This window comes from Poecilia reticulata, chromosome 20, assembly GCF_904066995.2.
Source record: "Poecilia reticulata chromosome 20, P_reticulata-male-v2, whole genome shotgun sequence".
Lineage (NCBI taxonomy): Eukaryota > Metazoa > Chordata > Actinopteri > Cyprinodontiformes > Poeciliidae > Poecilia > Poecilia reticulata.
The window spans coordinates 19729985-19753805 of record NC_088849.1 but is presented as its reverse complement, the minus strand read 5'-3'; the positions used below and the strand labels follow the sequence as shown (position 1 = coordinate 19753805).

At 38.4% G+C, this 23821-nt stretch overlaps 1 protein-coding gene across 3 annotated transcripts in view; it reads left to right on the top strand.

Annotated features, from left to right (window-relative positions):
* The window catches only part of nrbp2b (nuclear receptor binding protein 2b), a 32834-nt gene extending 10323 nt beyond the window's left edge, over positions 1-22511 (top strand). The window contains exons 2-18 of one of the 3 annotated variants that reach the window (XM_008396592.3): positions 13308-13430; positions 13955-14056; positions 14143-14232; positions 14517-14557; positions 14642-14736; positions 14827-14850; positions 14926-15012; positions 16078-16133; positions 16234-16329; positions 17270-17402; positions 17534-17636; positions 17734-17784; positions 17869-18004; positions 18779-18853; positions 18979-19042; positions 19202-19257; positions 20378-22511. In XM_008396592.3, coding sequence (XP_008394814.1) covers positions 13308-13430; positions 13955-14056; positions 14143-14232; positions 14517-14557; positions 14642-14736; positions 14827-14850; positions 14926-15012; positions 16078-16133; positions 16234-16329; positions 17270-17402; positions 17534-17636; positions 17734-17784; positions 17869-18004; positions 18779-18853; positions 18979-19042; positions 19202-19257; positions 20378-20464 — 1419 coding nt within the window. In that variant the 3' untranslated portion in view covers positions 20465-22511. Of the gene's footprint in view, positions 1-13307; positions 13431-13954; positions 14057-14142; positions 14233-14516; positions 14558-14641; positions 14737-14826; positions 15013-16077; positions 16134-16233; positions 16330-17269; positions 17403-17533; positions 17637-17733; positions 17785-17868; positions 18005-18778; positions 18854-18978; positions 19043-19201; positions 19258-20377 lie in introns of all 3 variants that reach the window. The other 2 variants (XM_008396595.3, XM_081601638.1) reach the window with 2 other exon arrangements.
* Positions 22512-23821: the final 1310 nt, after the last annotated feature.

Below are 23821 nucleotides of genomic sequence, written 5' to 3'. Positions count from 1 at the left end.
ATTAAAAACAGTTGGGCAGTATTCAGCTTTGCTAAAGGCTACGTTAACCACCTGCCCAGTCATGCCTTTAAAACCACCTGCATGACTGGGCAGGTGGTTTTAAAGCTTTACCGGTTTAATTATTGCGTGCTAGTAGTTAATGATTTTTAAGAAAGTTTTGGCTTGTGTAGCGTTAATTTTGAAAGCACATTTTAATTTACTTCTAGTCCCACACTTTTGATTTAAGTCTTAATTAATTAGTCATCTCAAAGCCTTTTGGTTTGAGTCAACTAAATGTTCTCTACATTTAGTTGACCATAAGGGTTTTTTTTTTTGTTTTTTTAGTTGTGGGGGATTGTTTAACAGTGAGGTGAAATATTTGTTCTAGAATGTGGTGGATTGAGTTTTCTTTTGCAATACATAAACACTTTACTCTTATTCTAGATTTGAAAACTTTATTTGATTAGATTTTTTTTCCCTTAAGGTTTCAAAAACACAAATACTCAGTAATATTCCATGTACAGAAAGCATGCACAACTTTTCAGATTAAAATAAAATTGTGAAAACGGTGCAAGAATCTGAAACTTACAAGTCTGTCTTTAGAATAATTTGAAAGAGTTAAATGATCGGATTAATAAAATAAATGTATGTATTCTGTACTAACATTAAAATGTATTCACATTTGGTCCTTCTAAATGGGTTTTTGTTTTAGTTTTGTTCAGAAATTTTCTCGTCAACAGTTTTTCTGTTTCTCTTTGGTCTCTAGACTCCTAACAACAGCTGAATTATATTTGAAACTGTGACAAATGTTGTGACGTTTACTTGTTTACACAGATTTGGCTCACTAGATTTGCAGAAGTTCTGTCGTTAAAGATGCAAATCTTTTTATCCGACTACAAACAAACAAGTTAATGCCAGAGCCATGAGGGGCAGTAGAGTGAGCGCCAGCTTGATCTGTGAATTACACTTACTGTGGTACCTCTCCTAACCAGTAGGTGTCACTGTGGAAAAAAGGAACATAAAGTTAACCGGAAATAAGCTTCCTACATAAAAACAAACAGAAAACGTTGAGCTTTTCTGCAAATGGCCACCATTAAATCTGCAGTAGTTCTAAACAACTGTATTTCAAGCAATTACTTAATGATTCATTTATTTTATATGTAAAATGAAGTAGTTAATCTTTGTATTACTTTGAAAATCTAGCAAACACTTTGCAATTTATAAACTGTATCAAAAATTAATTACTGGAATCATTTTCAGTGTATCTGGTAAACTGATAAAAGATGCACAGCAAATGTCTATTAGCTAGTAGCTTGATATTGTCTAAGATTCATCAAACTGAGATTTCTCTGACTGCAATCCAGGCTATGAAATAAAATTAAAGGACTTTTTTTGAATTCTCAAAGTACCCTGTGGATAAAGTAAATGAAAATGGAAAATTCTGGAGTTTTATCTGATAAATGTGTAGGAACAGTTTGAAATCACTGAGCATTTTTATATTGAGTCTTCTTAGTTTGAAACTGATGGATGCTGTTTTCGCTGTGTTGTCTGTAACTGCTGAACTATTCCTTAGCTAATCTCACTAAACACCTGTTTTCCTCTCTAATCTGCTCCTATAAATATCCTCCTATCTCTGTAGAAAAATGCATGTTGTCTTTCGGTTTATAATGGCTTGGTTGAACTGTTTTATGTAGTTGTGCATCTCTGATGAATTGTTGGACTGTTAAATGTTTTTGTTAAAAGAACAAAGAGTAAAATACCTAACATGCTTAATGGGTGACACGAATTTGTAGAAAGGTTTTCAGTTTGGTTTGTTGCAGTGGAAAAACTTGAGCTTTGATATGTTGATTCTTTCAGTAAACTCGGTTGGGTTGGGAACTAAAAAACTGCAATATTTCTTACATTTTCAGTTGTACACTGCATTGTGTCAAACTAAAAAAACAATTTGAAAAGCGTGTTAACCCAAAAAGTATGTAATTATAGTGTGAATGAAAGCAAGACGTTCACATTTACTGTTATTTTGTTTCACAAATGTAACAGACTGCTGTGGTCCAACGGAACATTATAATTTTTTTAAAATTCAAAGCTAAAAATCTCATTTCCTAACATAAAAGAAAATCTATTTTAAAAATGTGTTGAATTCAACATCAAAATATGCAAAAAGTAAAAGCTAATGCACACTTCCATGATGATTAGGAATACATCCCTATTGAAGTAATCAGTGTTTTAATAAAACTAAAATTTAACTTCCATGTCATCCATCCATCCATTTTCTTTCACCCTTGTCCCTCAGTGGGGTCGGGAGGGTTGCTGGTGCCTATCTCCAGCTAGCGTGCCGGGCGAGAGGCGGGGTCACCCTGGACAGGTCGCCAGTCTGTCACAGGGCAACACAGAGACACACAGGACACACAACCATGCACATACACACTCACACCTAGGGGCAATTTAGACAGACCAATTAACCTGACAGTCATGTTTTTGGACTGTCGGAGGAAACTGGAGTACCCGGAGAAAACCCACGCATGCACAGGGAAAACATGCAAACTCCATGCAGAAAGACCGGGACGGGAATCGAACCCAGAACCTTCTTGCTGCAAGGCAACAGCTCTACCAACTGCGCCACTGTGCAGCCCCCTTCCATGTCATATATTACACAATTTGTGTTAGTCTGTCACATAAAATCCTATTAAAATATATCGGAAAACATGAAAAAATTTAATGGGTGTGATTATTACTGTTGTGTTTTTTAAAATTATGATGTAGCTTTTTTATTTCTTAGATGTTGTAAAATAAATGATAGCATTACAGTTTCATTTTCAGTATTTTTAATATTACTACCCTCCTGCTTATAGGAAAAACACCAATGTTTTCCACCCTGCAGGTCACTTTTATTAAGAAATCTGCGTGTGAGTATCAGCTGTAAAAACATCAGGCACCCAACTGAGTGTAAAGCTGCAGCTGCTCGCATACAGATGGAGACGTGTGTGTTTAAACTGTCAGCAGCGCTGGAGTTCTGCAGGAAGTTGTCGACGACCTGGTGGAAAACTGCTCGGCCAAGTGTTCGTTCATTTCAACATTTCAGCAGCTCACATCTCGACCTTTGAAACCAAACATGGTTATCTGTGTGTGCATGTCAAATACACACTTATGAAAGGGCAAGGAGACACTTGGCCTTGCAGAAGAACAACGTGCAGACATTTAAAAGGTTAAATGAGAGGATAAATGGAGACATGCTCGACAGTTGCTTGTCTTTATCTGTATTTTCTGTTTGTTCCGTTTGCTTCCTTTATTCAATCTGTAGTCTGTTTTGCAAGCTTTTCTGCGGGCTTTGTCCCATAAAAAACTGCTTTGCTTTGAGAATTTGAATGCGGCCACTGTTTTTGAGGCTGAAAAGTAAAGCACCTTTCTGGGAAGCAGCAGCTGAATTAAATATGCTTCTCGGCATTCATCAATCAGGGAGGTGGTTGATGAATTAAATATAGAGTCGGAGAATTAAAAAGGTCCCCCTGCTCTGCTGCACATCACTGATCGGGGCTTTAGTTACAGCCGAGGGCACAAAGTTCATGACCTCCGTTTGAATAAACGTAAATTATGTTTTATTATGTTGAAGTCAGATTAATGGTACTTATGGAACATTTTATAGGGTGTCTAATGTATAGAAGTCGAATCTATTTCATAAGAAATCATAAATTTCAGATGATTGGAAAGAAATATCTGTTGTTTGGTTAAAATAAAACCTTATCTGATCTTTTGAGGATGTAATAATTTATCCATCTGTCAATCCCTTCATTCTTCTGTTGGTTGTCTGTCTGTCCATCCATCAATAAAAACTACTTCCATCTATTGGTCCGTCCGTCCAAAAACTCCTTCCGATGGTCCGTCCGTCCATCCATCCATCCATCCATCCATCCATCCATCCATCCATCCATCCATCCATCCATCCATCCATCCATCCATCCATCCCATGCCTTCATCAATTAGCACATCCACCCGTCAGTGAAGCCATCAGAGTATTCAGCCATTCATCTGTCAGTCCATCTGTCAGTCAGTTGACCATCTGTCCATTCATCTCTGTCTTCATCAATCATTTCTCCTTCTACACATTTTTCCATTCTTACTCAAACTTGAATTTCAGGCCCATGACTGTGTGGTGGCTTGGTAGTTTATGTGTAGAGCAGAAAGTGTGGACAGGTAAATGAGGGTTGGACAAACGAGCACCAACCATCCCCTCCCCCACGTGTTGCTTTTCAGACACTCTTATTGATCTTTGTCTGTGTTGTTGCATAATGTGCATGGAGGGGGGGGAAAAAAACAGTGGCTGTCTCATGCATGTCTGCCAAAAGGCTTTTGTTTGAGCGTGTGCTGACAGCCAGCTCAGATTGACTCTCACTTTCTCAATTTAATCCCCCCAGAATAAAAAAGCCACATGATAAACACAACCTCTGTCTACTTTCCTGCAGCGCGGTTCTGTTTCTCCACACTTTGCCATTTAATTAATTCATTTTGTCTAAAAACAAAAGGCTGCTGGAAGGAAAACTTAAGCCTAAATGCTCCGTCACTTATATATTCTTCCCTCCAGCAATGGGAGTATCTTGAGCTAATGTCAGTCGCAAACACAATCAAGCTCTGGGCCGCTGTTCCTCGCCTTTGCTGATGGTCTGCCGTGGCGAGAAGTCAATGAGGTTTTGCTCTGTTTGCCAAGTGCTTTGAGCTTTTACCCTGAGTCACTGCTTTTCCTTCCTGGGAAATCATGCTGCAGTAACCGCTGCTGCTGCTGGGATGCAGAGGAAGGGGGCGTAGCTGAAGGAGCTCACATGGTGTGTTTCTCTACCACTGTTTGTAGTAGCAATGAAGCAATCAGTCTGTGTGCGTGTGTGGATTTACAAGCATGAATTGGGTAATCCAGTGGGCAGAAATTAGCCTGCTTTATGGAGAACTTTAATACTCTCTGCCAGAGCTTTTTAAGTGTCTCCAGTGAGAAACCTTACAAAAACGTCATGAGCATTAAAAGGTGACGTAAACTTTAGTTAAACTAGTCCATTTATTGAAATGGTGGTCTAATTACCAGCCCTTTAGCTGACATCATCAAGTGTGCAAGTGCAAATCCTTAATGACGGGTGTGAAATAACACCTTTCCTGAGGCCTTAAAAGCATTGCTTGAATTTAATTAGACGTTTTTTGGTTAAGGGTGAACAAGTTGTTGGAATAAAACACATAAATTTAACCATGGAGGCTTTAGCTGGTTAATATTACCAAGGTGTACCTAGGATTTGAATAGTTGCAGCTTCAAAACTATTAAATTTCTCACAGTTTTAGATCCTTTCAATGTGCAGAGGCGACCAGTTTTCATCAGTTGAAGCTGTTTGGATTTGGATAATGCTGTTTGTATAAAACGCTCATGCTTTCATTGGTCTGTACCTGGAGTTCTAGCCATTGATGGGAATTCATGTACTGTTATTTATTTCTGTATTAACTCTGTTTTACTTCGCTTTTTTGTCTTTTTGTGGGGGGTGTTTTCTCACCTGACAGTCCAGTAGACTAGGTTTGATTGGGGACCAAAGTTGCAGCATTTTCTACATTTTCAGCTGGTGCAGTTCACTTTCACACTGCACTGAGTCAAACAATCCAAACCTTTTGAAAGATCTGTCCCTCCACTCGCCTGTGGTGGCGCTGCAACAAGAAACACTGACGGAAACAACATAAAAACCTCAGAGGAAGACACTGAGCACAACTTCCTTCTTCATGAAACGTAAACAAAAATGGAGTGGTGTCAGATTTTAGCATGTGTAGGATTTCTATTTTGTCTTTGGTAAAAGACCACGAGCCATTTCTGCCACTGACACTAGGCTTGTGTGATTGTTTTGGTTATATTCACTGCAAATGTCCTGTGCTCTAGCTGTTGTTTAGTATTTGCAAAAGACTGAAATAAATCTACAAATGACTATCCAATGATAAAACTCGTACTACTTGTGCCTGTAACTTCACACTTACCAGGCACAAATACTTTTGGTTCTCCAATCAGGTTTTTCTTGTCCAACACAGACTTCCAGTTTTGTTCACAGTCTGAAATGCCTGTTCTGAATTTTTTACCCATTAGTTTTTGTCTTTTTGACGTCTGTAATACGTAGGAGAGAAAAATGATTTAATGAATATCTGGGGAGAAAATGTCAGGTGTGCCAAAATGTCATCAAATAGACCCAAACAAATACAAAACTGGATGATACTGATAAGGTCTCTGGAAAATCACTGCAAATTAATAAACACAAGTACAAAATGTGCAATTAATGTCTGCATTCTTAGTGAGGAATAAAACTGCATGATGTGGATGTCTACAAGCTGATTAAGCTGTTTGGCTATAATGTTGTTGCTGTTTTAATATGCTTCTCATCAGGCGGCAACAGAAGATTATCTTAGCGATAAATGGCTTTAATAACTTCCACCATTGCAAAGGCCAGAATGGGCAACAGAACAGATTTGTCTTTGTGCAGTTTTATCCTCTCCCAGCAGAAAAAGTGGAAACATGGAGCGCGGTGTTGCTCCCATGCAGACCTCTGAGTTGTCAGCACATGAATGTTTAGTGTCTGAGCCAAGATGAGGGCTTCACATGTTTATCCAATTGCAAACAATACTCCTTTTCTTCATGCTTTATGCATGCATTGTTGTTTAGGTAACAACAATGCATGCTTTTTTTTGCTTCAATGCTTTCAATCAGGAGTGTTTATCGTCTTTAGCTAAAGAGACCAAAAGGGATACTTTGTGAACATGCTTGTGGATAAAATAGCCCCAAGCTTTCCTCACTTTGTCATCTTGTTTTCTTTTTCTTGCTACACTAGAATGTTTCAGTAGTTCAGCTACGTAGGGCAGAGGTGTTTGGAGAAAAATGCAACATTTTCAGGCATCTGAAGGAAACTTTATGGGTTCTTCTTACTTCTCTGGTTCAGTTTGAGATGAACTATGGTCAGTGCTGAAATGAGCAGTTGTTTAAGTGATGACACAAGCAGCAGAAATCACCAATGGAGACAGGCTAGCGTTTTAAATCACAGCTTAATACCCAAAGTGTTTTTTGTGTCTGACCCAGCAGGTTCAGGATCCTGCTTTGCATTGAATTTGCATTTGACTCTAAGCTTTAGAGTCCAATGCCTTTATTGCATGTAACCCAGATTTTAAAATGAATAGCTGCCATGGTAATAAAGAATGTTTCTTCTGTCAGTTTTTGGGGTTGCAGCTGAAAGTGTAATTTCTTTCAGCCAGCTGATTGGCAATGCAGGAGAAACGCCACATTTAGAAGGTTTTTAAAACCAAAACAATTGTTGCCAATAGCTCTTAAGACCCAAATGGAAGTAGAAAAGCATGCAAAATGTGAATTTGAAATGATAGGTCCCCTTTAAGTCTGAGCTGGTCACCATGGCACTAGAGCGGGAAAAAACATTCCTCCATGATTCATCATTAGGTGCATAGCTTGATAATTACAGAAAACCAACATCAAGCCAAAGCTAATCTGTTTGTGCTCTTAACCCAAGCCACAGACCCTGAAGTTATTTTTTGATAGCTGCAGGAGCCAGTAAAGTTATTACATAATTTCTTAGGAATTCTTATTTAAGGATAAAAGCTTTACACAATAAAACAATCTGACACTTCCTGTACTTCTCGTCTTTTCGAATCCCGGTTTGCCGTCTTCCTCCTGGTTGCTTTTTGAATCAGTTGCCTGGCAGCTGAAATCTTACATAAAATCCTATAGACTGCAGAAACATTTGCATTTTCACAAATTAGACATTTAGAACATGTTTTTACATAAAACCTTAAAATAAAACTTTATTCAAGCTGTTTTGTTGTTGTTGAACTAGACCACACCTCATAGCACAAGTAGGTCCAGGTCATTATTTGTTGTTCTGTGGTGTGTTTGCAGCTGCTGTCTCCTCTGCCTCCCTCTGCTCTGTTAACCTGCCCGGCTCTGAGACATTCCTCTCAGTCGGAGGCCGACTGCCTCACGAGGAAATGAATGGGTGAGACATGACGACGTCCGATCTGTCCGCCTGCCTGAACTCACATGCTTTATAAAAAGAGGCTGAAACCTTTTTGCGCTCTGAAAACTCATAAAGCCTGACATGGTTTGTCCAATTTTAACATCGTTATCAAGCTTGTCTCAGCTGGTGCGTTCATGTTGTTGTTCACGATGAGCTCACGATCCGAGACGCCGACCCGTTTATGTTCTCGTTCCAAGGCGAATGAGAGGGAGATGTGGAGGTCAGCAGACGGCCGGGGCTCAAAGCTACGACAGTGACAGGACAGAGGAGAAGACAGCGGAAGGTGCTGGTGATGTTGGGGACGTGTATTTAATATTTACACAGACGTTGTAAATGCAGTGGTGTCGAAATGGTGGCCCGGGGGCCATTTGTGACCCTGCGAAGGACTCAAATTTAGTATTCAAGGTCAACTGTTTGAATTCTTCTTTTATTTGCACTGCAAAACACAAAATCTTACTAAGTATCTTTGGTCTAGTTAATGTTTTTCTGCTTTACTTAACACCAATATAGTAGGGCTTATCTGTTAATTAGTTTTTGCATTAACTGATTAATAATTGGTAGAAAAAGGTTTTTACAGAATTAGGACCTGGTGAAACTAAAACTGCCACCTGAGGAGTTCCAAGTTGAACTAATTTACAGACCTTTTTTTATATTTTAAATGCTAGATGTAAATATTTTTTGTACAGTTTTGGCTTAGTGACTGTTACTGTGTGTTGTTCTTTCATAACAATGGCCTTTTTTTTAGACTTTATACTCCAGTTAACAACTATTTAAATAATCAGTTCATTACAATTAATTTCAGCTTTGCACAAAATATTATTATTGAGTGTTTTGCCAATCAGGGAAGGAAAGCAAATCTATTACAGGATGATTCTGATAAGGTCTCTGGAAAATCACTGCAAATTAATAAACACAAGTACAAAATGTGCAGTTAATGTCTGCATTCTTAGTGAGGAATAAAACTGCATGATGTGGATGTCTACAAGCTGATTAAGCTGTTTGGCTGTAATGTTGTTGCTGTTTTAATATGCTTCTCATCAGGCGGCAACAGAAGATTATCTTAGCGATAAATGGCTTTAATAACTTCCACCATTGCAAAGGCCAGAATGGGCAACAGAACAGATTTGTCTTTGTGCAGTTTTATCCTCTCCCAGCAGAAAAAGCGGAAACATGGAGCGCGGTGTTGCTCCCATGCAGACCTCTGAGTTGTCAGCACATGAATGTTTAGTGTCTGAGCCAAGATGAGGGCTTCACATGTTTATCCAATTGTCATTAAACAACATACTTGTGATTTGTGACCTTAAACTTTCACCATCTAAATATCATCAGGTCCTTGAATGTCGAGGAAAGATTTGTTGTACATTTTTTACTCAGTTTAATTTTTTATTTCCAGTAACTAGATCCATGCTTGCGCTGAACAGGGCGTGTCCTTTCTTTTCGTTCTCACATCCCCCTCACAAAGACTCTGTTTCTGGCACTTTCTGCAGCATTTCAGTGCAACTTCTTTGATCCGACTCCTCTTTTGATGCCAGAAACGTCCCTGCGAGCGAAAGTACGCAGCAGCAGTAGGAGACGCCTCGGCTGATTTACATACAGTACCCCCCGCTCGCCGTCACTGCATAGCCTTTGCTGCTGCTCCAGATGTGGTTGTTAAATATTAATGTGCATCTGCTCATCTTCAATATAAGAGGTGTGGGAGGAGAAACAAAGGTGACTACTTCAGGGTCTGAGACGAAGCTCGTTACTGTGATGGTCCAGCCCACACGATATCAGACAAAGACTTTGTTTCAGTGAAGACGTCATGCTGAAAGAGCAGCTGCAGTTTATTCACTGATTCTCTGAGCTCTTCCAGAAAGACAAAATGTTGATCATGAAGCCTTGATTGGATTAACAAAGTGTTTGCATGGTAGATAAGAAGAAACTCGTCTTGTGCTGTCTTTTGTTTTAAATCCTGTATTCAAATAGAAAGCCAAAGACTGACCTTAGAATATGAATGAGGGTGCATTTTGTGAAACAACTCCTCTTTTTTTCATAGTAAATCTCTATTTTCATTTATTTAATGGAAGTCTAATTCCAAAATGCTTTTAAACCAGCTTCAGTCCTGTTTCGTTTTCCACGATTAAGGCCAACACATTTTAAATTCATGCCAAAAACAACAAGATTTTAAGGGGGGTTTTTTCCCCCCATTTGATGGACTCTGACAGAAAAGTGAAAATTTTTTCGGATAATGGGGTGTGTTTGACATTGTCACAGCTCACCTGACACTTTGATTGGTGTTTTTCCTCTAGGCACTGGACTGGCCCTGCCAAATCATGCTGAAAACATGTCGGCACTAGGCGTATAGGAATAAGACCTCTAGTAATGTAATGAGAGGCCTGTGGAGATCCAGATTTACCCAGCTCAGACACAAATTCAACAAACTTCAGGATAGATGTGTTGACATGAGCACATGACTCCTAAATCCCCCATCCACACCCTGAACCCACCTCCCTTCCAACAGCCAATCAGAGCCCAGCATTGCGGGTCCTGTTTACAAGTCTCACGCTACCATGACCAAGCTGCAGACCCCCAGTTAACCCGCTGGGACGCAAAACTGGGACTGGATGACTGAGGGTTTCACAACATCTATGGAGGGGAGGAAAATAGGTTGATGCCATATGTAAACTGTCAAAATTAAAAGGAATAAATAAATTAAAGCACTGCGTTCCAGCTCTAGTCAATTATCATCTGAGTGAGACTAGTAAATCATTAGTATGTTGTTCAGCTTGTGTTTAGAGGAGACCCTGCAGAGAGCTTACAGCTGCACTGTACAACAAACAATCCATAGTCGTTATAAAAAAAAGTCTGTATTTCCCAGCTGTGTTTGATGTGACCAACTTTTTCTCTGAATAATTTTCCTTGTCTGGTTGCTTAGACTCCACAAACTGAAGCTATAATGCCACAAAGTGCTGCAAAAGTATAGCTCCGATTTAATTATGGTGATTTAAATAAAGGATCCAGCCCAAATAACAACTGGTATCAATTTCTGCACCGTCATTAAGCTTTGTGTCTGTTTACGTCTTTTCAGAACCGCCCACCTGATATTTTCAGATAACAGGTGAGATAATAATAACAGGAGACATTCAAACTGAGCATCAGCACCTTTTGAACATGGCCTGGCTGTTGGAGTCAGTTGGGCTGGTCTGAATGTTTCCAAAACTGGGATTTTCACTCAGCCGTTTTTTGACGGGCCTAAAAAAAGAGAACTGCCTTTGTAAGCAGTTGTACCTACAAAAAAGCTTTCTCAACGTGAAAGAATGAGACTATTAGCACCACGCAGTTGGAGAAAACATTTATTTTGCTACTTATTAAAGGAATTTAAATAAGGAATTGGAAGCATTTGGATCTCAACTGCTTCTAAAAAGAGCGCAATTGTTTGGAAGTAATAAGTTGAAGTTTTTTGGTGTCTGGAAAATGAGCAGTTTCAAAAACGTCCTAGCAACCCAATCGAACCTTCAGCATGTTTGATCAGCTGGTTTTTATCACCGTATGTGCTGTACAATGGCTGCTGAAAAAGTGTTTTGTGGTTGACCTACCATTCAGAAACCACTTATTACACTCTAGTTGGTTGTGCAGGAGGCCCTACTAATGCATTTCAAAGACGTATGATTTTATAATCTCACATCTGTTTGCACAATCTGCTATTTTTTCTATTATCTGCCCATACATTTCTTGTCTTTCTCAACATTCTGGCAATATTTTAGCAAATATAAATAATGATGGTAATTGTATCTGGCCCAAAACAGGAAACATTTCATTAAATGGCATATAGAGAGGGGAAAATATGTATTTCTATACAGTCATTGTTCAAACTTTGTCTACTACTTCACTTATACCTACATGTAGTTAAATGGATCCTGAGAAATTGATTCCTTCTTATCCCTTAAGCAGAAACTGATTAGTGCCGCAGGCATAAGGTGCAGGATTAGTAGGAGCTGTGGATCTTGTATTATTGCACTGGACTCCAAACCCAGTTCAGCCTCTCGACTTAATGCACCACCACTGCTGCTTTAATATAGCAGGAGGCTACGGAGCTGAGACAGGCATTTCCTGTGACGAGTCTTCTTTTAGCTTTTTGCTACTGTGGCGCCTCTTGCAGTGATCGAGCCGTGGGATTTCCAGATTACAGTCACAGCCTCTTCACTCCACACTTCAGTCAGCTTCGTTTGTTTCTTTGCAGTTGTTGGTACTTTAGCGCCTCCTCCACCATCTTGTGGCTTGTTCTCGTCTCTTTAAATCCTCCGTCCACAATCCCCTCACTTCTCCCTGTGTGACGGCCGCCTGCTAATCCGTCTCTACCTTCTTTACAAAAGCTGCTGCTCATCTCTTTACCGCTCACTGTTCATCACGTTATGGCTGACTGGTGGCATTTGATATCTCCCATCTCTCTACACTGAAGCATACCCGGGCATTAATGGATGAAAAAATTGAGTAATGAACTGTCCTCATTGAACTCTTTATCAATGGAGCTGCAAGAGTGATTAATCCTGCAAATGTACTGCATTGAGCTTTTAGCTCATATTATAGTTGCTGAAGAGGTTAGCTTGGTTTAATTTAAAGCTCTCTTATTTGTCTGAGCATTTTTTTCACAAAACAAAATTCAAAATGAATTTTCAACTTGACACTTGCCTATATTCACTACCTTAACATTGTGGTATCTCACTCGGATTGCAATTTAATGGTCAGAAATTGGAGGATGTAGAAGCAGAAAAGTCCAGCTATGTGGTGATGATTACATGTCTTGAAGTTTTATTTTAACTTATCATTTTAACGGCATCAAGCTAAGTGCTACATTTTATACCAGTATTGTACCCAATGCTGTAATTGTGCTAGCATTATGGTAAAGGTTACATTTCATTCTATTACGCTAAATGCTACGTTTAATGCTACAATTATTTTAAAACCTACATTTCATTCCGCCATCATATTAAAACCTACATATTATTCCACTATGATCCTAAATGATACATTTATACTTCCATCATGCTAAATGCTACGGTGAATGCTACCATTGGTTCTAATGCTACATTTATGCTCAGATTATGCTAAAAGCTACATTTATCACAAAAAATGGTACATTTCATGCTTGACGCAGTCTTAATGGTAGATTTATTCTTTTATCTCAGTTAATCCCAGAACTTACTCTACTGTACTTTTACGCTACAAACATTCTAACTGCTACATTCTTGCTAGCATTTGGCTAAATGCTACATTTATGCTAGGATCGTGCTAACAGCCTTGTGTTTTTCCATCTGCCCTCTACAGGTCAGTCAAGGAAATGTTCCTGGCGTGGAAAGTGCTTCCCTGGCCATGGACACAGAGGAAGGCGTTGAGGTGGTGTGGAACGAGGTTCTCTTCTCAGACAAAAAGGTCTTCAAAGCACAGGAGGTACCGTAACACACTAACACACTCCAGGTTCTGATGCACATTAATTTCTCATACTTATTGTCATTCAGTAGCTCAAAAACCCATCGGTTGAAAAAATTAGTAACCAGTTATGAAATTAATTTATGTTCCTTTTTACACATCTTTTTACCAACATTCTTAGCTTTTAGCTGTTGCTAGCATGAACAGAGAGTTTTAGAAAATAATCTCATCTGAGTTTTCTATATTTATGAAGGGTAGGAATCACGTTTTATAATTTATGTCCAGCTCATTTTTTTGTTGATGCTCATTAATGTAACTAAATGATCCGACTACAACCGTAACAGTTGCCCCCTGGTGGACATTATAGATAATGAACTGTCATGCTGGCTTTGCTTAGCAGACTCCAAAGCTGCTATGATTTAACTTTTATGTTCATTTAAAGCAATCTCTTTTTGTAATATGAGAAGCACCTTCACAACATGTATAAATCCATACACAAATGATGTTATTTTTAAAGTTCCTTATATTTTTTTTTACTAATTCAGGAAAAAATCAAAGAGATGTTTGAGAACTTGATGCAGGTCGAACACCCCAACATTGTTAAGTTCCACAAGTACTGGCTGGACATGAAGGAGACCCAGGCTCGGGTGAGAAGTGTATTGCTTTTCTTATTTTTTTTCACTATCTTTTATTAAACACAGTATTTTCAGCTAATGTGTTTTTTCCTTTCCAGGTCATTTTTATCACTGAATACATGTCTTCAGGGAGCCTCAAGCAGTTCCTGAAGAAGACAAAAAAGAACCACAAGACCATGAATGTGAAGGTCAGGATTGTCACTCTTGGTCACGTATTCAGTTGTAGACTTGAGGTGATTTAAGGAACTGCAGATCCATATTTCCTAAAGGATGACTCATTATTTTACACCGTTTTGGCTTATTCTTCTCAAATGTAAATAGTTCTGGGTATTTTTATGACTTAGCAATTTATCCAGGAACTATTTCTTCTTCTTTGCCTCACTGAATGCCCCTCAAGTTTTCTTTATTATATAATAGACCTTTTATTTTTATGTAGCAAATTCAAATCTGAAAGTTTTTCTTTTTCTTTCAGGCCTGGAAGAGATGGTGTACCCAGATTCTGTCGGCACTCAAGTACTGACAAATTTCCTGTAAAGAAAATTAACATGATGGGTGTTTGTTTGAACTCCTTTTACATTAATGTATGTTTTCTGTCAGCTATCTGCACTCCTGTGACCCACCGATAATCCATGGCAACCTAACCTGTGACACGATCTTCATCCAGCACAACGGGCTCATCAAGATTGGCTCAGGTCTGCTCCCAGCTGGGCTTCTTCGGATACTGCAACCAGATTATTTCACTTTGAAAGCAAAATAAACATGCTTGACTTTTATTTCCACAGTGTGGCACCGGTTGTTTGTTAATGGTAAGGTGTGCAGGTGTTTAATAGTTAATAATGTGTCGGTATGTCATCTAAACGCTGACAGGATTTTTCTATCAGTGTTCCCAGACGCCAGCGTCCACAGCAAAGGAAGGCAACACCGGGATGAGCAGAGGAATCTCCATTTTTTTGCTCCTGAATATGGAGGTGAGTCTGCTGAGTGATCCCTGTTTTCACATTTCAATGGTTTGATTTCTCTCGAATTTTCTCAGTTTATCAATATTTTTTTTTCTTTGTAACATCGTTTTACTGTTAAAATTGGCAACATCTAATGGTTGCCAATTTTAGCATCAATTGACATCGTTAAGTTCTGGAGAAATATGGGAGTTTGGGAAGATATTTTTTAAACATAGTTCTCTCAACCATCCATCCATTTGTCCAACATTGATCCTTCCATCCCAACAAAGATGTAAAACCAACAACATTATGCAGAGAGTGATTACTGGGATACAAAAATAATGTTTTTTTTAAGTTGTCTGTGTTTTCTCAATCAAATTAGAACTGTTTTGCAAAAATTACATCCGTCTGTCTCAATCAGGTCAGGTTTATATTCTAATTTAATTTAGAGAAATCCGATCTTATGACTAAATCGATTACATTTTTGTGACATTATCAGTTAATTTCCATTAATATTTCTCATCCAAAAAGGCTTTAGGTGAAAAAAATTGTTTTCTAACAGAGTGTATTAATTAAATGTCACAAACTTGGATTTCTGTGGATTGAGTAATAAACATTGATGAGGGCACGTACATGTAAATTGAACATTCAATGTGCAAAACTCTCCATCTCTTTTCTGTCCTGATGGAGTCTCTCCTCCTGCTCATCACTCATTGATCCCAGATTCTCAGGAAACCGATCCGTATTTGAGAACAAGTCGTGCATTTTGATGCTCATGTTGCATTTATAATTCAGAAAGTTGACCTGAAACTACCCTAAAACGGTTGAAAAACCCCAGACAATATTTTGGCTGTTGACCAGTGTTATCGCTGGTTGTGTGCATATGTTTTGCACACAGCTTCTTTAGTTTTGGCTTAATTTTTGCCCAGTACTTTCTAAGTGTAACATCTCACATGTTATTGTTTAGATTAGATTATAAACCTGTTATGGAGAAAATGATCTTTTATGACATGCAGATTGATAAAAATATAGCTGTGTTCTTGGTACATAACATTTTCTTCTGTTTTGATTCTATTTTTTGTTTAAATCTTTCAGCTGGTGAGGATGACTACTCCATAGACATTTTCTCCTTTGGCATCTGCGCCCTAGAGGTGAGACTTAAAAACTGACTTGCTTGATGTTTATCTCTCTCTGTTAGTTGATTTAACTTCTTTTTTTTTTGTTTGTATGTTTTTCTCTTGGGGCCACTAGATGGCAGTACTGGAAATTCAAGCCAATGGAGATTCTGCTGTATCCAAGGAGGCCATTGTGAATGCAGGTCAATCTCTGGAAGACCCTCTCATGAGAGTGAGTTTCAGTGCAAGGCCTAAATATACAGTCAGTGCAAGAAAGCAAGGATAAAAAAAAGACACACAATAACACAGCATACCCAGTCATGCAGTGGCTATCAGATGAACACAGTCCTATTAAAATTATGAGACAGAGCAACCAGATCAAAATAAATAATTTTCTATTTATTCAATGGAGGGAAAAATCAATTTTTGGTAAAATTGCAAAATACAATTGAATACAATTGGTGAAATTGAATCAAAAGCAACGTATTGCCAGCCATGAAGGTGTGTACAAAACACCACAAAGATACTTTTTAAAAAATGGTTATTCATTTCTTATTTTCATGTTGAATTAACAACCGATGGAAAAATTTTTAAATAATTTATCACGCCATAATTTTTTTTAAATCACAAAAGCCTTGCATCAAAACACAGCCTTTTACTATGAAAACCCAAAGAAAAACTAAAAAGGGAGTCCCAGTTATGAGATTCAGTGTCATAATTTAGACTTTTAAAGTCATTCAAATTCAAAAATACTTTATTAAAGTCATAATAAAGTCATAATCCCAACTTTCAAAGTCTTAATAATTAGATTCAAAGTCATAATTACAAGATGCAACGTCTTAATTATGATATATAAAGTCAGAATTTTGACTTTCAAAGTCATAAATTCAAATTCAAAAATACTTTATTAATCCAAAGGGAAATTACATGTTGCCATAACTCATCAACTTAGATAATTATGAGGAAGTAATGCTGTTTCCCTAAGGAGGCTTATCTCATAATTATGACTTTGAAAGTTAAATTATGACTTCCTGTTTGGCCTGTATTTTTTCTTTCATGGTTTTCATATTTTATTGTACATGCAATATAAGAGTTACATTTCAATAAGCGCTTAGCAACTTTGGGCCATAAATTTCAGCTGTGTGGACTGACTGTCTTCTGGCTCTCTGCAGGAGTTCACGCAGTCGTGTTTGCGTCATGATGCCAACCTCCGTCCCACAGCTCACGACCTTCTGTTCCACAGAGTCCTGTTCGAAGTCCACTCCCTCAAACTGCTCGCTGCCCACTGCCTCATCAACAACCAGTGTGAGTTTTATCACCTCCGCATGCCAAGCTGTCAAAACATCCATCTGCTCTTTTTAATGTTGATCCTGACAGAGCAAGGCACTTTTTGGTCCTGAAGGTCATGAGTTTTTGTTGTTTTTTCTTATCTGCAGATTTGCTTCCTGAGAACTGTGTGGAGGAGAAAACAAAGTCGTTTGACCCCAACGCTGTCATGGCAGAGATTAGACATGATGACAGACCCGGAGTTCAGCTCAAGTACAAATAAAAAGCTTCTTGTATTTTTAGCTATTCTTGAACGTCATCTGACAGGTGATGCCAAACACTCACCATGCTTCTCCTCTGTCCCCTCAAGGTATTCCCATGTTTCCCCTTTAGAGCTTGACAAGTTTCTGGAGGATGTCAAGTAAGTGGAGAGCTCAGTCTAAGATCTGTTTTGCATCAGCTGTTGCATATGTTATTGCAGCGTGACATCATTTCCTCTCAACAGGAATGGGATTTACCCCTTGATGAACTTCGCCACGTCCCGGCCTCACCCCGTCCCTCGAGCTCTGTCCTTGTCTCAGGAGCAGGTTGAGACGGTGAAGACACCGACTCCTGAACCCCAGGAGACAGAAACGAGGAAGGTTAGACTTCCAAATTTCACCACAACCCCTATTTAAACCTGATCCACAGCTTTTCAAACATCTTCAGATTGCGGCATATTTGGAAAATCTTATTAATGTGTGAAGGCAATTATGACATCACCCTGGTCTTTGTCCCTCCACATCGACACTGGAGTATTGGCCCACAATCTTCCATATTTTCCTATAAAAACTGAAGATTTTTGCACCTCCACCATCAGTGTCAGACACTATCAGGGCTTAATAAAGTATGCAGATGAGAGGGCTTCGTTTACAAAGTGCTGAACATAAAAAATTATTTTGCTGCACAGTTTTAACCTGCGCAGAGCTTTTCACACATATCTCAGACAGAATAAATCATTCACACAGTTTGTTTTGCAGAAGTAAATATTGAAAAAAAAACTGCTCCTCTTGCTTTTTCTACATCCTCCTTGTTGCTAAATCCAATGCCAGACTTCATTTTCTTTCATCTGTGTTTGAATTGCAGTCTTAGAAACTGAAAGCTACCTCTCGTCTCCCAGCAACCTACTTTGTACACACAATTTGGAGGTGTGTGCTCCTCTCTCCCCAACCGGCATCATTTTAGCCGATTAGTGAGATTTCTTAATGTTGGAGCCAGAGCAGTGGCGTATCACCAAGCTTCATTCACCACACAATATGCTAAGAAATCACCATATTTTCGTGATAGAGCTTGAAAAAATGTTAAGAGACTGTTCATATCAGTTATTATCACCCAAAACACATTAACAGTTTGTGAAATGTGTGTTGCTTTTGCAGGTTATTCAGATGCACTGTAATTTGGAATCAAATGAAGAAGGGACCAAAACTCATGTGAGTCACACAGTACTACAGGTACTTTGCCCATTCTGTGCATCTCAGTTGATCTCCTTCATGATGAAACATACTGGGCTACACTTTTTTCTCTCAAATGGGTTAATCTGAGCTTCTCGGTTTAATATAGATGATCTTTTCCTCAGCTCTCATTGTTTCTGAAGATGGATGACAAACTTCATCGGCAGCTAAGCTGTGACATCTTTCCAAGTACGTTTAAAAGTTATTTTATATTAGACACCATATCAGACTGTGAAACCGTCAGGCTCATTGGATTTAAAGTGTGAGAAATTATTGAAGGCTTATTTACAGAACTGTACACAGTTTGGGTTCTCATTTTTTCTGAAATATTACCTGTGAAACTTTCAGCGGACACTCCGAAAGACCTCGCCAGTGAACTCGTTCACTACGCCTTCATAAACGAGGTACATGGGAAGTTTTCATTGCATTTGTTTTATATCTACATGCATTGCAGAGAAAAAATGGTTCAATTCATACAGATTTGTTCTGTTGTTTTTGTTTGTTTTTTATTTTCTTGCCACTCTCAAATGTTTTAGCTCATCAAACTAATTTCCAGACAAATATAGCTGAGTAAAAATATACAAAGCTGTTTTCAAATTATGAGTTCAGTTATTAGGGAAAATCTATGCCAACCAACCCTGGACCTCTGTGGAAAAACCATCATGCTCTGGTGTTAACTTTCAATTAGCCTTCATCAATGTTCATGAATGTTGACCCACTCTTCTTTACAGACATGTTTGAATGCAGCCACAATGCATAAGAGTTTTTTAAGGTTCTGCCTTGAACTAGGGGTTTGATTTTTTGACTTGTAAAACTATTTTGATAATCTTTAAAATTCACATTTTGCATGTTTTTATACTTTCATTTTGGTCTCAACTGCTTCTTAAAACCCACCCAGACATTTGTTGGCAATAAGTTAATACTTTTTGGTGTCTGAAAAATCAGCCATTTTGAAAACCTCATAGTTGTTGAGTCACAATTTGTGGGCCGTGCACAGTTACCTAGCAACCCCAGCTGAGCCCAGCCTGTCACCTAGCAATCCCAACTGAGCTCCAGCATGTTTGGTCAGGTGGTTCAAGCGTTCTACATTGACTGTTGGAAGAGACAAGTTTGTGGTTGACTTACCATACAGAAACCTCTTGCTGCATTCTTGTTGGTTGCGCAGGAGGCTCTGCTTCTTCTTTTCAAAGAGGTACGGTGGTATAATTGTACATTTGTTAGCAGATATTTCTACCTACAAGAGTAAATGCTGAGTTGGGCCGTGGTCAGCAGCAGCTTATTTGGATTTAAAGTGACAGGAGGTCCTAAAACAGCTCTTTCATAAAGGTGCTTATAATAGGCAGACTGAATTATTATTATGTAAGAATGATTTGGTTCAAAATGTAATGTATCCTAATCTGTTCAAGGAAGCAAAATAGGTCACCTTTAAACACCTAAAACGTAAACACATCAGGTTGTTTGTTTTTTGTTTCAGAAGTTGGTTTAACTGATTAAAGACTCATATTCATGTATGTTTACCTGCAGGAGGACAGTGAGAAAGTAGCTGCATTCCTGGAGGACTCCATCAGTCGACACCGGGTCCGCGCGCTGGCCGCTGGGACCAACCAGTGACGGCGGTGTCGCGACAGCAGCTGGGACTGATAAAGGAGGTTCCCCCTCTGGGGGACGTTGATCACACGGGTGGAGAAAGAGAGGGAAGCAGACAGACAGCTGTGGAAGACATTGTCCAGGACGCAGAGGGTGAACGCTGAAACGCTTTGAAAGTCAATAAATTATCCCAGTTAGTTGGAAGGAAAACGACAGCAGCGAGAGTGAAACCGAAGGCGTTTCTGGTTGGAGGACTGGAAACGCCTCGTAGCCGAGTCCACCTTCCCCACAGAGCAGTGGCAGATCCACAGAGTCCCTGCCTAAAAGGGCTACCATGCCTTACACATTCAGTTTTCCGTAATGTGACGTTTGAGAAAGACATTGTACTGTTCCAAGCCTCCTTTTGCACTCCAGTGCCCATTTTTATTGACTCACAAACAGAAACAAATGATTTCCTAAAGCCTCCGTCCTTCTCAAGCCTTCAGCCATCACAGTTTTCAGGAATTTAATATTCCACCCATCATGCACTGTTAATACTCATCCAGTTATTTATTTCTACCCCGTAACTGTGAACCGTAGAAACATTGCACAGCTTCTTCTTCCTTACTTGATTTTACCTCCCTTCCTTGCTCTCTTTGCGTTAAAGGCCAGTTCTCCCACAGCTTAACATGTCTCATCTTAATGCAGCTAGATGTCAAGCTATGAGAGGACGCCTTCTTTAGTGTTTTCTTAAAGGTTTTCCCTGTAAACGTGTTCTGGAAGCCAAAGACCTGCAAAGTGCCTGATGTGGCAATGAAATGGCATCATACCCAACTTTGCAAATTTGGGGGAAAATAATCATTCATGGTTGGTCTGTTTCTTCTAAACAAGTTTACATTACTTTATTTGGAACTTATGAAGTCAACTTTAGTATCTGAGGTTATTATTGGACGGAATCATTTTGCTCTTAGCTGCAGCAAGTCTTGCATTACAGGAGTGTTGGGTGTAAACATTTACAAGAAAAAGTTGCCATATTGTTAATCAGTTTCTCTGCTCCATAGACATTTTATTACAATTGTTTTGTAAATATATTTGAGATCATTGAAAGGCAAATTCTACCCACTTCTTAGACATTGAACTAAGTTTTATTTGCTATATCTGTGCTTTATAATGTGTGGTGTTTTGAGTAAGAATGTAGCTAATTGCAATAAGATAATATAATCATGGCTCTCTGAACTCGAGCTGATTTGTTTTTGTTTTGTTTGTTTTTTTAAACTCGAGCGGGTTTACAAAAAAGTCTGCTAGGATTTATTTCTGATAACTTTAAGGTTCCTTCAGAGTCAAATTGAAGTTCTTTCCAGGCCTTTCCTTCCTTCTTTCCTTCCTTCCTTGCTTTTTTCCTTCCCTCCATTCATCCTTCATTCCAAGCAACTCTCCATCTCTCTTTTCTTCCTTCTCTGCATCCATCCATCTATCAATACATCCATCTTTCTTTCTTTCCTTCCTTATTTCCTTTCTTCCTTCCTTACTTTCTGTTTCTTTCCTTCCATTCTTCCATCATTCCAAGCAACTATCCATCCATCCATCCATCCTTCCAATCTTCCATTCTTCCTGCCTACCTTCCCTTGAAAAAAAACTTGAATATGAAACATTTTCTGCTTGCAGACTTTATTGCCTCACCACTGCCGAAAACTCCGACACAGCTAAAGTTACTTTGATTGAGCTTCAAAATGAGTCTAAAACTGATTGATAATTAAATTTTTTGGAAAATAAAGACATTGTGATGTGAACAAAATGTATTAACCCTGATATAAAACTTCCACCAACCTAAACATCAACGTTCAACCTACATCTGCATAAGTTTTGGAGTTCAGGCTGCAGGTTTAGACGTCTAAGTACAATGTTTCAGTGGATTTTTGTTTTTTCTAGATTATCGATATTTACCAGATTCACTTAAATTTTTTCTTTTTTTTTTACATGTGCGCAGGGTGTAGGGAGGTTATAAGCTTGCAGATACATAATTATGCTGCTGTACAGTCATTGCTAACAGTACTTACTATGGTCTAATTATATCAGTGTTTCTGTAAAGACAGGAGCCCTGAATTCTCCCAGACAGTTGGATTGTACATACTTGGTTGTGGCTATGTAAGGGGAGTTGCATTAAACAACCTCTTAATTTAACACAACACAATGCAGTGCCAGTGTGGCTCTCCTTTGTTCTAGTAAACTGCATGTCTTAATAACTTGCAACCATTCGAAACATTGGATTTTGCTTTTTTTTTTGTCCGTCACAGTTGAGTTCCACAGGAGAGCTGACCAAGTAAATGAATGTTCAGACTGTATGAGAATATAAAAAAGACATGCATATCAGTCTTATTTTATGTCGGATGACTTTTTTCTCTGTGACTCTGTTGAATGAAAATTGCCTTTGGATGTGTTAAACCTTTGTTGAATATTGTAGCATCTATGAATAAAATATGAAAAAAAAAAAGATTGTGAAGTGTTTATTTTTTGTGTTTGTGTTTTAGTGTGGTGGATCCCCTTTTTTGGTTCAGGGGTTACTGCATGTTTAGCAGAATGATCTGAATTAGTCTTTAATTGATAAGTACAGTTACCAAAATAAATGTAAGTCAATGCAGTTATTCTAGGGCTAGGAATACTCACTTATGAAATTACAGTTTGAGGTATATCAATGTAAAAAATCATAAAAGGTGATTTATTTCATAAATTGAATTCCAAAAATTTCACTCATAGATTCATTACATACTAGTGATGTAGTTCAAGCCTTTATTTCTGTTAATTAAATTTAGTTTTCTAGAAAAGTAGGACGTGACCATGTAAAAACAGGATTTCACAGAAATGTTTGACCTACACAATTATGCTACCTTGACAGTTAACCAGCAATGTTCATGTAAACACTACAATTAGGGTAAACCACAAAAGGTCATTGCTAAAGCAGCGGACTGTTCAAAAGTGCTATATTCATCCACACTGATGGAAAGTTTAATAATAGGAAAACAATATTTTTTTGTCTGGTATTCCTGTCTTGGTCCTGTACTCTTAATTTTATTTACTTGTACCATACAAGCAAAAAAAGAAGAATCACTACCTCAATAAAAATTGAATAATAATAATAAAAAACAACTGGAAACAAATTATAGTGGATATACAATAACAAAATGCCGTAATGATTTGATTAAAATAAAAACAAGAAAAGCTAGTGATTTGAGATTTTTCTTTACCTCAAAGGCAAAATTGAGAAATCCCACTAAAACTACAAGCCCATAAGTGAATGTTCAAATTGAATGATTTAAAAATAGCTACAAACAGTAGCTGCTCTGAAGGTGACCACCTTTGTAACAAGTGTGTTGAAGCCGATGAGGTAAACCATATCAATGACCT